At 38.0% G+C, this 18016-nt stretch overlaps 1 protein-coding gene across 1 annotated transcript in view; it reads left to right on the forward strand.

The window, feature by feature from the left end:
* LOC132835965 (A-kinase anchor protein 8-like) overlaps positions 1 to 10797 on the forward strand; it is a 28219-nt gene extending 17422 nt beyond the window's left edge. The window contains exons 6-13 of the mRNA XM_060855127.1: positions 423 to 484; positions 1081 to 1144; positions 1246 to 1327; positions 2031 to 2172; positions 3858 to 3960; positions 5782 to 5912; positions 8236 to 8331; positions 9945 to 10797. Of these exons, the coding sequence (XP_060711110.1) occupies positions 423 to 484; positions 1081 to 1144; positions 1246 to 1327; positions 2031 to 2172; positions 3858 to 3960; positions 5782 to 5912; positions 8236 to 8331; positions 9945 to 10370 (1106 nt within the window). The 3' untranslated portion in view covers positions 10371 to 10797. The remainder of the gene's footprint in view (positions 1 to 422; positions 485 to 1080; positions 1145 to 1245; positions 1328 to 2030; positions 2173 to 3857; positions 3961 to 5781; positions 5913 to 8235; positions 8332 to 9944) is intronic.
* The last annotated feature ends 7219 nt before the right edge of the window (positions 10798 to 18016 follow it).

The raw sequence follows: 18016 nt of genomic DNA on the forward strand, positions 1-18016 counted from the left end.
AACCTGCTTTGCATTATTGCATGTTTTGGGACCTTCCTGAGTTGTACCAATTGATGCATTAATAATCCTAATAGTTTTCTCTTTCAAAAAAAAACCTTGTGTCTGTGTCAACTTAAAACCGAAGCTGGTGTACCTTCCTGTCCAGCTGTGGTTGAATATGTTTTTGAGGTTGGTATGTCTTTCACAATGGTGAAACACTGAACAAAATTCATGTAGTAGTTTGTTTTCCTTTGTCTGAGAGGTTGGTCAGATTTTCAGACATGTATTAATATTTATATTGGAGGGGTTGTCCTGGTGTATGCATGTGTTCTCAGCTTGATACTGAATTTCCTTACTTAATTCATAAAAAGTTTGCAGACTAACTGATTTGATGTAATTTGCATGACGTCCCATCATAGTACTGGTCTTTCTGTTCATTTTAGAAGGAAAAGAGCAAGTTTATGGAGATGATGTTGAAGGTGCTGCACGAGGTGACTCCTGTGCTGTGAGTATTTCTGGAAATATTAAAAGTTTAATTCTGATAAAATTTAAGACGTGGTTTCAGTATACCTAAAGAAAAAGGTCTCTACAATTTGGCATAAAACTTGGTCTGATAGGCTCAGGAACCTCTAATGAACATAACATCTATTACAATAACCACTTGTTGGCACTATTTCATATTGCCCTTAATTGATGTAATTTAAGGCCACAGCACAGAGGAAAGGCTGACCTGGACTCCCTTGTAGAAAATTAAAACACCTTTAAAATTTTTCATTTATGAAAGTGGAGGAATACTCTTCTACTTTCCACTTGTAATATGGTCACAGATTTTTCAAGTAATGGTTAAAGAGAATAAAATGTAATATTGTTAGAGGTTCTCTTTCATTTCTCACCCTGTGTGACTATTTTTTTGGGTCTGGATTTTGCCTAACGGGCATCTAGTTTAGAGAAAACACTGCAAGTAGTTTGTGATGGTTGTGCTGTGTTGCAGGTTTAGTAAGTATTGGTTTAAAACTGCAGTCGTCAGTGTGTTTGTGTAAGAAAAACACTCAGATGGGATTGTTAGTTGGTGTATCATTGAAACTGTTTTTCTATATTTAGAACTTTGAGGAAAAAGATGCAACTGACACCCCTGAAAAGGAGAAAAAAGAGAGTGATGCAGATGGTAAAACTATTAACTCCAAGAAAAGAGGCCTGGTTGTGAAATTTTGATTGTTTATTTATGATATACAATAATCTGCCATTTAATCTTTTGTTTTTGCTTAGCTGGTGAGGGACAAGAGGAAAGTAATGAACTAAAAATGAAAATGAAACCAAGGAAGAAACAGCGGGATCGTATTACAGAAAGGTAAAGAGTGTTGCTTATCATAGGTATATCTGCAGTTGCATTGGTTTGAACATCTGAACAATAGGATACAGTTTTGGCATTGATTGGATTGTGGAGTGCACTGTTTAGTTAAAAGTGTATTTCCTACTATATGATTTATGATGAAGGTATTTTCTTATCAATCTGTTCAGAGATGTTATTACACACCTCTGATGCAGGTGAGACTTTAACTCAGGTCTTCTGGTTCAGAGATAGGGACAATATCACTGTGTTACAAGAGCCCTCATTTATCATGAAATGTAGTTACATGAGTAATAGTCTTGTGTGGTAACATGACCATATGATCACATTTCTTGAGTAGAAGCCATTCTCAGTGCTGTCACTGTGGTGTGCAACAGAGAGTGGTTACATGGGAGGTGAGAAGCTTATTTTGTAGTTTGGTTACCACCTTAATTGGTAAGTATGGTTCAAGGTTGCAGTTGTGACCTCATTGTACTTCATTTCTAATTCTCCCAGCCCTTTAGCATGTAACTGACCTTATGACCTCTAGCAGGATTAAGAAAAAATATGCAATTAATTTAAACCAGCAATTATGATGATCAGATCTATAGCCCAATTATGTCTAGTAATAGGATTGCATTGGTCAGTTTCAATACTACAATTGAAGGTAGTAAAAATATTGCTGCACACTATATATTCAACAATAAAAATATATTTATTGCAGAATATTGTATGCCTGCTCAGTTTGCAAGTTTCGCACCTTTGATGATGAAGAAATTTTCCCCCACTTGGAAAGTAAATTTCATAAGGAGAACTTCAAATTCATTGGGACTAAGCTTCCGAAGGAAACAGCTGAGTTTTTGCATGTATGTTAAAAATGTACTTTTCTTGTTGTTTAATGCTTGGCTCATGTACATGTAAAATGCACAGAAGGATGAATAATGGTGCAAGGAATATTGTGTGTTTCCAACTTGTGTTGGAGAATGGTTGCGAGAAGTGAATGAGAGAGCCTGCACAAGCCTCATCTTTTGACATGACACTCACCAGCCTTCAGCACGCTCATCATTATCTTTGCTTCCAATTTTTTTTCAGAAACCATCTGTTCATGATCTTTTTATTTTTATCATTTGCAACATCTATAAGCCCATCTTTTATGCTTTACTCGTCCCATTTCCAATTTCTCTTATATTGCACCATCATCCTTCTTTCTGTCATTTCATCTCTCCTGCCTTCCACTCTTTCACAGATGTTCCTTTTGTTTCCATTGCAAACATATTCCCTGTTTCTGCAATCATTCAGCATCCATAGAATATAGAACATCACAGTGCAATACAGGCCCTTCGGCCCTCAGTGTTGCTCCACCCTGTGAAAGTGTTATCTTTTTTTGTTTTATTTCCCAGTTCTGATGGAAGGTCATCAGCCTAAAATGTTAACTATGTTTTTCTCTCATCAAAAATGCTTCATATTTTCAACATTTTCTGTTTTTGTTTTACTGAGCATTTAGACTTTTCTGTTGTATAAACAGGCAGTATTGAACTAACTTGATACTTAAAAGCTTTAGTAGAGGCTGCTACTGAATGGTTAGAAATGGCAATGTCTGCATAGTAAAAAATGAGGTCTGCAGATGCTGGAGATCACAGCTGAAAATGTGTTGCTGGTTAAAGCACAGCAGGTTAGGCAGCATCTCAGGAATAGGGAATTCGACGTTTCGAGCATAAGCCCTTCATCAGGAATGAGAGAGAGTAGCCAAGCAGGCTAAGATAAAAGGTAGGGAGGAGGGACTTGGGGGAGGGGTGATGGAGGTGGGATAGGTGGAAGGAGGTCAAGGTGAGGGTGATAGGCCGGAGTGGGGTGGGGGGCGGAGAGGTCAGTAAGGAGATTGCAGGTTAGGAGGGCGGTGCGGAGTTGAGGGAACCGACTGAGACAAGGTGGCTGTGCAGAGGAGATGACCTGGGGGGTGCAGTGAGAGAGAGACTCACTGAAATCCTTGTAGAGGGAGGAAGAGAGCTTTTTCAAGGAAGGCATCCTTGCAAGAGGATTCGCAGTAGGTTAAAATCTTCGAGTAAAAAATGAGGTCTGCAGATGCATACCCTTGACACTGTAAAGGATGATCTGTTGCTGGTTCAGCTGAGATCCAGTTAATCGTGCTGGTATGTACTGCACTAAGTCACTTTCTGTTTTCAGTATACTTCTGATAATGGGTCTGCTGCTTACCCTGTTGCTTGGCAGTGAACAGTATCATGAAATGTTAGCCTTTTGATTCTAGCCATTTCAGTCAGACATCCAATCTGAAGGGCAGACTTTTGAAATGTACTTCCTTTTTACCATCTAAAAGTACCTTCCTTTTTCCCTCTGGAAGTTTTCAGTTATCCATTCTGGAGACTTTTATTTTGTTAATCGTCAATTTTTGATTTTTCTGGATTGAAAATTGTGATTTGCTGAGTGGAAAAGTTCCAGAATGTTAGCTTCACAAAATACTTTCTGCTTGCAGACTGATACTGGGCCTGTTTTAAGATATTTATTTTCACAATTAATGGGTCTTTCGTTGCAGGAGTATGTTTTGAACAAAAATAAGAAGACATTGAAATTTCGTGACTCAATGGAAGATAAAAGTGCAATTATGAAGAGGATCCAGGAACAAAACCTCTTGCATGGTGAGCATTGCTAAACTGGGATGTGTATTTGAGCAAGATTAATACATTTCATCACAACTTCAGTCATTGCTGAATGGAATAGTAATTTTAGCCTGTTGTCTACTTGAGCTTTTATGCCATTTCTTATATTTTAGAATTATATAAAATATTGAAGTTTACAGAACTTCAATAATGGTTTGAATTGTAAAATTCCATATGCTAATCATATCATGTGAGGAAAATTGCTTTTGCTCCTCCATTTCATGCTTTGTATAAATACTGCATTTATCCCATTGAAACTGATGCAGCATTTAGTGAAGATTTCTGGTCAATTACACTGATGTTTAGTCTGAACTCTATAGGCTAGCAGCAATCTGTAAGCCTCTGTGCAGGTTGCACAGATATTGATGATTCAAATACAGTTGAACAAAGGAAAATTAAAGGGTGTGTTCATTTGCCATTTTAATCGTTTCTATCATGTTGATTATTTGCAATTTTTAAGCCTTATCATAACTCCCTGACTACATCTATTATTCAATCAGGAAAGAAAGACTTTGCATTTATGTTGCTCCTTCCAAGGCCTCAGCATGTCCCCAAAAAACTTAACGGCCAGTTGAACACTTTTTAAAATTTTTGATTGACACGTAAAGTCTCATTTTTACACATCAGAGTTGGATTACTGTTGGCAAGAACAGAATTTCATCTTTGAAAAATAGTGCTATGTGATCTTTTATGGTTACCTGCGGAGATAAGTGTTGCTTCAGTTTAATATTTCATTAAAAAGGCAATAACTCTGATAATGCAACATCCTCATGCACATGGTGTATAACTGATATCTTACACAGACTGCTTGTGCACTCAAATTCTCTTCAATTCAAATACCATCTTAAAAATTCATCTCAATTACTCTCATTTCCAGATACTTGGTAATATTGTCAAGTTTCCCACATTTCAACAGTGACTGTACTTCAAAAGCTACTTCGTTGCCTGTAAAGCATTTGAGCTACCCAGTGGTCGTGAAAGGAATTATATATAATGCAAGCCTATTTTATTCATATGCCAGAAAAAAAACTGGTGATCATAATGAGATGAGAGTAACTTTGTTTTCTTATTTACCTCTATTTCAAATGCAAGAAACATTCAGCTGTCTTTCAGTGCTTACCTTCCCTTGGACAATTGTGACTCAAGTCAAATAATTAATGGGCTTTGCTTCTTTTTCTAATAATTGTTTCAATTATATCACATTGTGTTGCTCATGCTCCTGCAATCTAGACATTTTTTTGGTAAGTAGAGGTGAAATAATTGACTACCTTTGCTATTTCCTATTGTCATTTTCCTGTTTCCATATATGTATTATCCTCTATGTTGCTACCTTTAAAAACATTTAGCTACTTTTTGCCAGATGACTTCTATATGAATTTGTGAAGTTACGTAAGTGAGAACTTAATATGTTAGAAGTGTCTTTTATCTGAGTGGCTCAGTGGTTAGCATTGCTGCCTCAAAGCACCAGGGACCCAGGTTCAATTCCAACTTTGTACGACTTGTCTATGTGGTGTTTGCACATTCTCCCTATGTCTGCGAGTGTTTCCTCCAGACACTCTGGTTTCTTCCCACAGTCCAAAGATGTGCAGGTTAGGTGGATTGGCCATGCTAAATTGACCATAATATCCAGGGATGTGCAAGCTAGGTGGACTGGTCATGGAAAATGGAGGGTTGTGGGGACAGGGTAAATGGTTTGGATGATCTTCAGATGGTTGGAGTGGAGTCAATGGGCTCCATTGGCTGCTTCCACACTGTATGGATTCTATGATTCTATGATCTGCTAATTTCTTTGTCTTACAGGTATTAGTATTGAAAATTTTATGAAGAAGGTAGAAGCTGTCCACTGTATAGCTTGTGAAATGTTCATTCCAATGCAGATCAATGCCATCCAGCGACACATGAAGACATTTGACCACAACAGGAATAGAAAAGTAAATCTGGGTACTCTCTCCACTCCACATGAGAAACTGACCTTCATTGCAATTTCGCCTTTCCACTGTCACCCACCCCAGCCAAAAAAAACATGTTTCATGGTGTGGTCTTTTGGTTTGGAGGAATGCATAGTCTGTTCTGAAGATGTAACAGTTCAGAGATGAGATACTGCCTTGAATGAAGAATGGGGCAGTTAATTTTTTTATATAAAACCAACAGATACATGCAAGTAAGATTATCATTGCAGTGGTCTATCTGACATGGTAAATTGACATTTTTTAAATAGAGATGAAATGTGGACAATATTTGCTTGGAATCTCAATTGCTGTCATATTCACAAGGTGTTCTAGAGAAGCAGGGAATGCCAAGGGTTTCAGAAAAGTTAGGAGAAGGATTATTGTCTGTCTCAGGTCATCTGCTGCTGAAACTCTTATCTCTGCCTTTTAGTTATTTTCAGCTCTTCCCATGCTGTCGTCCGTGCCATCCTATCTTACACCCTCTGTAAACTTGAATGAGTTGAGAAGACTGCTTTCTGCATTCAAACTAATGTCAATCTCATTTTAATAAGGTCTGAGCTCACTGACCTAGTTTGACTGCCAGATTGGCGAAGATTCAGTTGTATAATATCATTGTTATTTTCAAATCCCTTCATAGCCTTGCTTTCTGTAATTTGCTGAAGCCTACTTGTGCATTGCCTAATCTTAATTCTCCATTATTGATGATTTTTCTTTATCTACTTTGATCCTGAGCTCTGGAATTCTCCACAACCATCCGAGCCCCCTCCAAAATACTGTCCAGATCTCTCGAACACTCTTTCCTCCTTTGAAGAGATGTGCTTTAAGGAGTCTCTGAAATCAAGCTCGTGATCATCTTAAAATGTTTTGTTATGTGGCTTGGTCACAAACCTTGTTTAAGTGACATGTTTTTCCAGTGCTCCAGTAAAGTGATATTTTTCCTAGCTTAAAGACCAGTTTTAAATGCAAGTTGCTAGTTGAAAGCTAGCTATTTAATTGCTTAAGAATAAGATGTAGGGCTTCACTGAGAGTAGGGATCAGGTTGAAGATTCTTCCAAATTTCTATTGCATCTTTTAAAATGTAACACAATATCCCATATAGGAGAGCTAGCATAAAATTTTATGAGACTTACAAGGATATGTTAAAATGATAATTAAATGCTTGGTCAAATAGTTGTTTGGCTTGATTTGCTTTTAAGAATCCTATTAAAAGAGGAGAGAAGTGGAGATGCTTAAGCAAGGCATGGCTGCTAAATTTTGTTTTGGGAAGGGGGTGCAAGCAAAGGAAATCTGGAGTGCATAAGAGTAATGCTAATAGAATTCTGACTCAGATGATAAAGAATAGATCTGGAGCATAGTCTTTTTCACTTACACTGAGTTTTTTTTTAATAGAGAAGCACAATATATGTAGAATTCCAAAACTGTTATGCTCCAGGCCAGACCCCCCTCAAAAATATTTTAAGGTAGCCAAGACCTTAACTTTTTCTTATTTTAAAGGCAGATGTGAATGGATATTCCAGGAGTGATGCAGCTGGTCAAACCACTTGGCTTTGAGCAAAACAGAATTTATTTAAACACTACAGTTGAAACACAAACAAAAGAAAACAGAATTTAGAATTACTTAATTATTTGAAAACCCAATTGACTCAATATTGCAACTTAATTAAAGACCTGTTCCAATTCCCACAACATCCCATAAACACACCTCTTGGCAAAAGATAAATTCAAACACAGGTTCTTATAGACAAGAGGAAACATCTTCCAAAGAGATTTCAGAGAGAAAGCCAGTCAGGAACCATCTGCTGAAGCTTGGAACCTTCCTATACTGCAAGCCACTATTCACTCACAACTAAAACTAGAAAAAACTTGAACTGGGAGAACTGACCATCCCCCTGCCATTATTAAACTAGGCTCTCTCCCATGCATTGCGGCACCTCTGCCTTTACAACATGTCTTTTAAAAAAAAGTGCCAAGGACAAAATAACCTTGTTGAAGGAGCACCATCATCACAAAACTAATAACCACAATTTTAACCTGCTTTATACATGTTATGATTCCTAATGTCCATCATCTCAACATAATTAAATATTACACTGATATGCAAGTAAAGTAGGGCTTGAGGAGAGGACAGATGGTAAGGGGTGAGAATTTTAAATTTTGGGGCATTGCTAAATTGGGTGCCAATGTCAATGAGCACAAGTATGATGGGTTTTTGAGACTTGAAGGTCTGGGTTGGGATCACGTGAGCACGTATCTAATATTTGTGTAGTTGGTTTATTGTAAAATAATGGTTTGCTTTTATTTTCAGATGATGCTTGAGCAGTCAAAGAAGACTAGTCTTCAAGTAGCTAAGAGTATACTCAATAATCGTAACATTGTGACCATGTTGGACAAATACCTCAAGGTAATATTCAAAATCATGGCAGTATACCTTGCCAAATAGTTGGAGGAAACTGGATGTAAGTTTGCTCACTGAACAGGAAGGTTCATTTTCAGACATTTCATCACCGTATGAGGTAACATCATCAGTGAGCCTACATTGAAGCACTGGTGGTATGACCCGCTTTCTATTTGTGTTGAGGTTTCCTTGGGAGGTGATATCATTTCTTGTTCTTTTTCTCATAGGGTGGTAAATGGGGTCCAAGTCAATGTGTTTATTGATAGATCTATAAACAAACACATTGACTTGGACCCCATTTACCACCCTATGACAAAAAAGTACAGGAAATGACATCACCAACTCAAGGAAACCTCAACACATACAGAGGAACCTCAATTATCTGAATATCAATTATCCGAATATTAGATTATTCAAAGGGGATCTCAAGGTACTAATAGAAACATTACATCAAAGAACTGATTCAACCCTGATCGTGTCTTTTGTTTACAGGTACAATGATTAAAAGTGAACTCAGCTCACAAATGCTGGTGAAAAGAGTCCTGGACAGTCCCAGGCATCATCTCTAAATAACTGACCACTCGTCTCCTCTCTCTCTCTCTCTCTCTCTCTCTCCCCCCCTCTGCCCACACTTTCCCTAGAATTCTACACAGGGGGAGGAGAGGAGATGCGGGCAGAGGGTGGTGCTCGAGCACGGTGTGCTGCTGCCTAGCCCCCTGAATGGGGCGCAAACTTCACAGAGAACTCCATGCCCCAGAGGAAATCAATTAACCAAATAATCAATTATCCGAATTAAATAGTGCCCATCCATCTCGTTAGGATAATCGAGATTCCTCTGTAAATAGAAAGCGGGTCATAACACCAGTGCTTCATCCGAGGCTCTCTGATGATGTGACCACATATGATGATAAAACATCTGAAAATCACCTTCTTGCTCAGGGAGCAAACTTATATCCAGAACCTTTTAATTGTGTGTACGTTGTGTATGTACAGAATAGACTTGCTAGTGGATGACGAAACATCTGAAAATGAACCTTCCTGCTCAGTGAGCAAATTTACATCCAGAACCTCTTAACTATGTGGACAGAATGGACTTGCTACTGGAGCACACAGGGAGCCATTTGTCCCACCAAAGCTATGCTTGATTTTTGAAGGAAATTTTCAAAGTACTCCTCCACTACTGCTGTTTTCTCACTGCCCTACAAATTTTAAATATGTATCTGATTCAGTTTTTAAAATTTACTCTTCAATTTGCTTCCTTTCAGGCATGCTTTACAGAGGTCTTCTCATTCCCCTCCTCTGCTTATTTTACCTTAAATCTGTGTCCTCTGATTACTGAACCTCCTGTCAATGTAAACAACTGCTTTCTGTGCTCAGTCAAAACCCTGAATAGTTTGAAATGTGTCTAGTTGAAAGAGAATATATGTGTAATTGTCATAGCTTTCATGCAAGTGACTACTTGAATGAAATCTAGAACTGTCTTTCAGTGGAGACTCTCAGACCTTGGGGAGAAAATTTGAAGTTAAAAATGTCTAAGTGAAATAGAGTTGCAACTGGAAGCTTTGGAATCTTAACTGTCCCAAGTTTTTCAGAGATCTAAATTTGTTCACATTTCACAGGGTGAGAATCCCTTTACTGAAGAAGATGCTAAAGAAAATGAAGATGGTGTAGATGACCCGTCAGAGGGTGATGCAGGGGAAAATGATGAAGAGAAGAAAGATGAAACCACAGAAGGTGAGCAAGCAGAAATAAAGCTAGAACCAGGGGGAGAAAGTGCTGAAGGTGATGGTAAAATTGTCAGTGCAGATCAGACCATTGTTGACAAGTCTGAGCAAGGAGCTGATGCCACTGATGAAGAAGGGGAAGCAAACCTGACAGGAGACCAAAACAGTGAAGAATCTCTTCCAGCAGAAGAAACTGCTGAAGTAGCTGTCTCAGCCAAAGATGAAGATAACATCTTGGAAGCTGGTGATGGAGAAAATTCTGATGACAGTACTGAGAGTCCCTCAGGTGGTGGTGATGGTGATGCAGAAAAATTAGAGTAATTTGCTGTACAGATGTATTTGTCTCATTTGTTAATTCAGCATAGAATTCTCCACAAGTACTCTATCTGAATTAAAGCAATGTTGCTTTAGTCACCACAAGGTTCTTATGTTGATCCTAGAACACGTATTTGGGATAATTCAATGCAATGATTGTACCAAATCTAGTGTGGCTCTCTTCCTAGCTTTGTCTAGCTAGTTTTATGTGAAATGCTGTTCTCTGTGAAAGTGGTTCATGAGTGCATTTGCCTTGTTGACTTCCTTTTAATTTTCCAGAGAAGGTAATACCAATCCAGGATATGAACAGACATTCTGTGTGAAGTGGCTTTACCTGGTTAATACTTTCTTCTTAAAAGAAGTTTACAAGTGTCATTGTATTGGTAAAAAATGAGGTCTGCAGATGCTGGAGATCACAGCTGGAAATGTGTTGCTGGTCAAAGCACAGCAGGCCAGGCAGCATCTCAGGAATAGAGAATTCGACGTTTCGAGCATAAGCCCATTCCTGATGAAGGGCTTATGCTCGAAACGTCGAATTCTCTATTCCTGAGATGCTGCCTGGCCTGCTGTGCTTTGACCAGCAACACATTTGCAGCTGTCATTGTATTGGTCCCTAGCTTAATATCAGGGAATTGGATGTGACATTTGCAGTTCCCTGTGTTTCATAGTATAATGCAATTCTAAAACTGTCTTCTCATTTCTACGTCTTTTGATTAAAGATGTTGAAGGGAATTTCACAAAATTAGTTAGCTCGAAGAAGCAAAATAAAGTTGCATGCTAATGCTTTGGTGTTTTCAAACTGCCTTTAATGATGAGCAGGAGTTATATTGTGTAACCAAACTTTCTACATTTGCTTGTCCAACAGTTTTAAGTGGAATACAATTTATTGAAAATGTGACAGTTGTTTTCAGCTGAAGTTTTTGCTTAAAAGTTGAGTACAATTTCCATTTGTGAGTTTTGTTTTGCGATTTAGTGATACTATCTGGATACAAATGGAAATGTTTTTGTTTTACTGCTGGAAAGAGTAATAATTACTTCTGGGAACACTTGTATCCAATAAAATTGCATTAAACACTTTTTAAAATAAATATTATTGTTTTACTAATTTTGTCTTCCTTTTTTATAAGGGTACAATATTATAATAGTTGTGTACCTGGTCTAGTAATCCAGAGGCTTGGGGTTACTTATTGAAAGGATGTGGGTGTGGCTGCGTAGGCCATCATTTATTGCCCACCTCTAATTGCTCAGAGGTCTGGAGTTCACATGTATGCTAGATTTATTTCTTTGGGATGAGTGAAACAGTTTGGGTTTTCATGATAATCAACAGTGAACGGTTAACATGGTTCCACGGGCTAACTTTTCTAGATTTTTATTGGATTCAAATATCCCGCTATCTCCCACAGTGGGATGCTAACCCATGTCCCCAGAACATTTGACCTGGTGTTCTGAATTGCTCGTCTAACTACATCATTGCTACACTTGCATGTCCCCAACTAAGCCACTGCCTCCCCAATATATGAATGAGTTCAAATCCTACAATGGCAGGGAATATAAATTTGGTTAATTGAATAAATCTGGAATGACAAGCTTCTATCTTTAAATACTAACACAGAATTACCTGATTATCATTTTTAAAAAATAATCTAGTTTATTGATATTCTTTAGGGAAGAAAATCTATCATCTTTATCCAGTCTGGTTTAATTGTGACTTCAGACCCACAAAATTAAGAGAAACTGGTTTTCTTCAATTGGATGCTGAAAGTGGGGATTTAAAGAATTAAAAATCAGGATAGTTTATTCTTAAAGCGGTTTGCTTTTGATTAGTTCCTTTCTTCACGTGACAGAATTGATTAACTTTTCAAAGTCTGTTAACCATACCAAAGACAAAATAAAAATAATAGAAGAATGAAACCATTCATGTCTCCAATACATAAAAACCTTTGTCCTTTCTTTTTGCCTTGCCACTGTAACCAACAATTGACTTGCATCAAATTGACAGCACAATTTAAAGGTGGTTGGACTCGACAGGTTTGTGCTGGTGTTTATGTTCCACCCGATGTTCTTTGTCAATAATTTGTTATTTATTCTTTAATGGGATATGGGTGACAATTATTGGATTTTCAATCTTTTGAGAAGATAGTGTCGAGCTGCTGCTTTCAATTCCTGCACTCCATTGTGGTGTTTGTAGTTACAGTGCTGTTTGGAAGGAAGTTCTAGGATTTTGACCCAGCTATTAGTGGAGTAATGGTAATATAGTTCCAAATCAGGATGATGTGTGGTTTGGAAGATTTCATGAGGTGGTGGTGTTCTCATATATCTGCCAGTCTTATATAGTTCAAAGTGTTAAGACATCATGGGTTTGGAAGGTGCTGTCGAAGGAACCTTAGTGAGCTGCTGAGTACCTCTTGAATGTAGCTCAATGATCTGAGCTATAAATACTTCATATTAGTGATTATTCATGATGTAATGAACTGTGTTCAATAGGAATCTTTATTATTTGCTTCCAATGCTCTTATTTGGAAGTTCATTTCAGATAGTAATCATTTAATGTGAAATGCTTCCTGACATTATGATATTGCTTTTACTAGCTGGCAAAGGCTTGACTACCATTGCACCTTCTATGTAGCTGTTTGTCTTTTGCAGTTTAATTTTGGACTTGTTACATGAGTGTGTGTTATATTATGATTATTTAAAAAGCATCGAAACTATTATGCATTTTAGTTTTTCAGATGCAATATTGATTAGGAAAGATCTATCACCTTGACTGGTTGTATGGTAAACTGATAGAACAGTTCACTCACCTGATGTAGAATCCTCCCTGAAGGAGGATTTTCCTATCATGAAGAACATCACATCTGAGGCAGATTACTAGATGTTCTACATCCACATTAATGTTATTTCGGTAGAAACTTGCTACAGCGTCAGTGGGAAAGGTAGAATTCCTTAGTGAATTTCCATGGTAAAGATTTTCTCAGAGATAAAACACCGTGTATTCATTTCCACCCAGCTTTCTTTACAATCAGAATTGTGTCCTTGTCTGTTCCTTGAATCAGACATCAAAAAGGCAGGTCAAGGTACACAAGAGTAGAAGTGGACAATTTTTAATTCATTTCTGCTTCCTAAAGCATTTCATTTTGCGAAGTTTTTTTGACCTCCGTGCTAATGTACTGTGATACTCTTCTATGGCTTTCTATCTTGTCCAACTGAATGTCACTGGGTTTTTGGCAATGAAAGTGTTTTTGTCCTGTCAAGGTAATCCCTTGAGACTGAGGATTATTTTCATAGTCAAAACCACTAGCATAGCAGGGGTGAAGAGTGAAGACATTGAAAGGAAATGGTATGGTAGAAAGAGGTATACGTCTTAAGATAAAAAAAAATTAACTTCAAAATGTTTCACTTGTCATCTCATTGCTTGGAATTGTGGTGGGAAAATGGGCTAATATAGTATGGGGTTATTGCAGGCTCAGGTAACCTGCTTTTGTAAGGGAAAAAGAGGTGGTGACTTTAAGAGAAAGGAATACCAAGTCCGTTACAGGAGTGGGGTTCAGAAAAATAATGATTTTGTGTTGTTCCAGTTACTTTAAAGTCTTCTTTGGCAGTACCTCAAGACCGAGGATGACCTTCTCTGACTTTGGAGTTGTAGGACCTGAGGCAACTAAACAGTCTAATGCTGCCACAGAGGGTGTTAGAGGAAACAGGCGGGTTGGAAGTTTTGAGCATGATCCTTTTGTTTGCACTTCAGTGCCATCTGCTCGGTCTGGAGATTCAAAAAATGTTTGGTACCTTGATGCTTCTCTTCTTGAGTTTGGGCAGTCGAGAGCATGTGATACCCAAAATTGGAGGGTATTTTTTTTTAACCTGGAGATTTATAGGACATCCTTGAAGTAATTTATCAGGCCTCCTTTTCACAATGAAGTTCAGAGCAGAGAGTTTGCTTTGAAAGTCTTGTGTTAGATATGCGATGTGGTCCATTTAACAAAGCTGACTTACAGTAACCAGTGGTACAATACTAGGATATTGGCTTGAGAGAAGACACTGATATTGGAGCATCTATCCTGTCAGTGGATTTTGGGATTTGTTGCTGGTGGTATTTCTCTTGAGGTTTGAAATGTCTGCTGTACATCGTCCATGTCTCCAATGCAGGCAGCACTAGTGTCCTGCAGGTTGAGCTGTGTTACTTAAATAGCAAAAAGCTATACTGGCACACTAGAGGCAAAATTAAATTTGGTTGACTATGTCAAAGGACACTCCAAATTGATTCACATTGTGTCCAGTGTAAACCTTGATATTCATGGGAACAGATTGGTAGAGGAATTTTATCTTCTGGATTTTTAGCCTAAAGAATGTTTTGTTGTACTTTGATGAATGTGATGATGATGGTTTGGCCCATGACCTCTGATTGTGTGTACTGCAATTCAGTGAGTGAGGTTGAGGATGGTCTTGGTTTTTGACAGGAAAGGTGACAGGTTGAACAGTTTCCTGCTAATTCTGTGGAGAAGCTCTACTCTAGTAGGAAGCTTTAAAAATATGGAGTGAAGTGTTTAGATTAGATTAGATTCCCTACAGTGTAGAAACAGGCCCTTTGGCCCAACAAGTCCACACCGACCCTCCGAAGAGTAACCCACCCAGACCCATTTCCCTCCGACTAATACACCTAACACTATGGGCAATTTTAATATGGCCAATTCACCTGATCTGCACACCTTTGGAATTCCAGGAGGAAACCCAAACTCCATACAGTCACCTGAGGCTGGAATTGAACGTGGGACCCTGGTGCTGTGTTGGCTTCATCCTTAACATATTTCTGTTGGTGGGATCTTGCTGTTTCCTATAATTTATAGCAAGTGTTGTGGTGCAAAAGATGAAGTGCGTTGGTGTGATGCCAAAGCTTACTTAACTCTACTGTTTGTGTCTTTATGCCTATAGTGACTCTGTTAGTGAAGATTATGACTTGCTTATTGTGTAGCAGGTAGAGAATGGTAATGAATTTCAGCAGACAGTCACATTTGAGGCCAACCTTCCATAATCTATTCTAGAAGATATTCAAGGCTTTTGTGAGGTTGAAGAAGGCCAAATATAAAGTTTGTTGCTGCTGTCTGCTTAGATTTGACTTGTGCCTCTTGGTGAATGGAAATCATATTGACTCAAACAGGTACTCTTCAATCACTGGTAGGAGGTGATTGGGAATTTTTGCAATGATGTTCCTTGAAGTGGACAGCAGGGAGACCCCTCTTGTTACTGCAATCAGTCTTATCTTCTTTGTTGAAATGGTCACAGTTACAGCATCTTGAAGATCTGTTAGAATGCTCTCATCTGAGTTAATGTAGGTGAGGGCTACTACAGCCAGGTCTAATACAGTTTTCCTCTGAGATCCTCACAACGTAATTTCCCTCAGACATTTATAAATTCATTGAAGCAGCATCAAGCATTGCTAAATTTTACATTCCCTAGCTCAATATTGTTTTGGAATCAGCCTCTGTAATGACAGGTCCAAGGTGTTGGGTGGGCAATAAACATGGAAGCATGGTGTTCAGGCTTTAAAATAATTGAACATGATACTGAGTCCTGAAAACTGCAGGATCCCCAAGCAGATGAGATATTGTTTTTCCAACTTGCGCTGAGCCCTGCTGGAGCACTGCAGCAGGCCTGAGACACACATGTTGGCCAGAGAAGTGGCAGGCAATGGGAAGCTCAGGGTAATTTTAAAGGACAGAATGGGGGTGTTTTGCAAAGCACTCACCCAGCCTGTGTTTCATCCCCCCAATATAGAGGAAATCACATTGTTAGTAGCTTAACATCAAAAATAGGGATTCTGGCAAAGGGATGTTGATAATTATTAGGGAAAGGCTAAGTATTTTGCAATAAGATTGTCAGATGTAAGAATGAACTTCATAACAGTAGGGCTGATTTGGCTGAATGATGAAACCAGGGGTGGGGATTTAAAGGAGGGAAAAGTTGGGCCACTAAATACCTTTATCAGAGAGAAAGCTAGGGGAAATTTAGGATGGGATTTGTAAATTAAAATGACAGTTTCAAGATAAGGGAAGAAAACAAAATATATCACAATTATATGATCTTTAGGATCTGGGCGCATGCCAAAGCATTTTGCAGTTGATGTTTCTTTTAAAAGGTACAATCACTGCTATAATTATAGGAAACAGCAAGATCCCACAAACAGAACTATGCTAAGGATGAAGCCAACTATACCGTTAACAATATTGATAGAGGCTAAAATTACTTTCAAAGGGTTTAAACGGTAAGGTTTTAAAAAATGCAATCATCTGTCTGGATTCTTGATGTAGTAGCATTTTAGTCTGCAGGTAGTGCTCCTCAAATTACCTGTCTCTGTTTTATTTTATTTAGCATTGCATTAGTGACATCTGCCACCACTTAAAAAGATAATGTAGTCCCTGAAAAATATTAAACATATGATTATTTACATACTAATACATTGGAAGTGGTATTTCTAGGCTGTACAGATGTCACTTTACAACAGATACAGAATAATTATAAATCATTGGATTTTGCTATTTTTCTAACTAAGTTTAAAAAAGACAAAACACATTTCAGCCTACAAAGTTCCCAAATAATTGATGAATGACTTCAGTATAAATTTTTGTTTTCAGAACAAGACCAGCCTGATTTAAAACTCAGATTCTGAATGAGGCCTCACACCTACAAGTCAGCGTCTGACCTGAGATGTCACCTGTTGCATCTCAACTTGACTGTAGTTTGGAAAGTTAGGCAGACACTAATAATATCTTTAATTATCTCATGGCTGTGACTTGGAATAGATTCTGAATTTGCATCTTAATCAATTAAAACTTGCAGTTCCTTTGTAACTGAGTTCTCCACCAGCCATTTTAGGTTTGTTTACTCTACTTACACCAGTTGTATGATCCTTTGATCTCAAACTGTCAGTATGCCCTCTCTCACTATGCCTGACAAAGGAGCGTCACTCTGAAAGCTTATGATTTCAAATAAACTTCTTGGACAATAATCTGATGTTGTGATTTTTGACTTTGTCTATCCTAGTCCAACACTGGCACCTCCATATCATAACTTCATATATTTGTTGCTTTTGTGATGATTTGGACAAAACAATATAATTTGAAGGTAGTTTAGTATCAGCAAGCTTTGTTGCTGGGGCATTTTACCTCTTCAAATTTTTCACCTTCCCCTTTAAGAAAGGTCAAATTTCTATCAAATGGTGATAAAAATCAGCTCAGTTTAAACTCCAAATTATTTTTCTCTCCCAGAGTCGAACTTTGTTCATGCTGGAAAATAGTGATGCAGGATTGAGAGCTACAACACCGCATCCAAAAATCGTTGGTATATAAGTCAGAGTAATACTAAAATGGATAAGTCACTCCACTGTACATACCTGCTTATCCATGCACATTCTTGGTGGACTATATAATGACCAAGAGATAAACTCTTGCTGGGTATAAATTACCCCAGTCTACCTCAGTAATTTTAATGTATGCACCACTGCTTCAGCTGAGATAATCAAACTGAATGCATATTAGTGACTAAACCTAGCATCTTGCAGGCCATATGGCAAGGCATATTCAACTTCTAAGCTATCGTAAAGCTTCTAATGATTTTATGAAAACATGCATTTAAGATAGTTGTGATTTGTCGTATGAATC

Source organism: Hemiscyllium ocellatum, chromosome 45 (genome assembly GCF_020745735.1).
Source record: "Hemiscyllium ocellatum isolate sHemOce1 chromosome 45, sHemOce1.pat.X.cur, whole genome shotgun sequence".
Taxonomy (NCBI): domain Eukaryota; kingdom Metazoa; phylum Chordata; class Chondrichthyes; order Orectolobiformes; family Hemiscylliidae; genus Hemiscyllium; species Hemiscyllium ocellatum.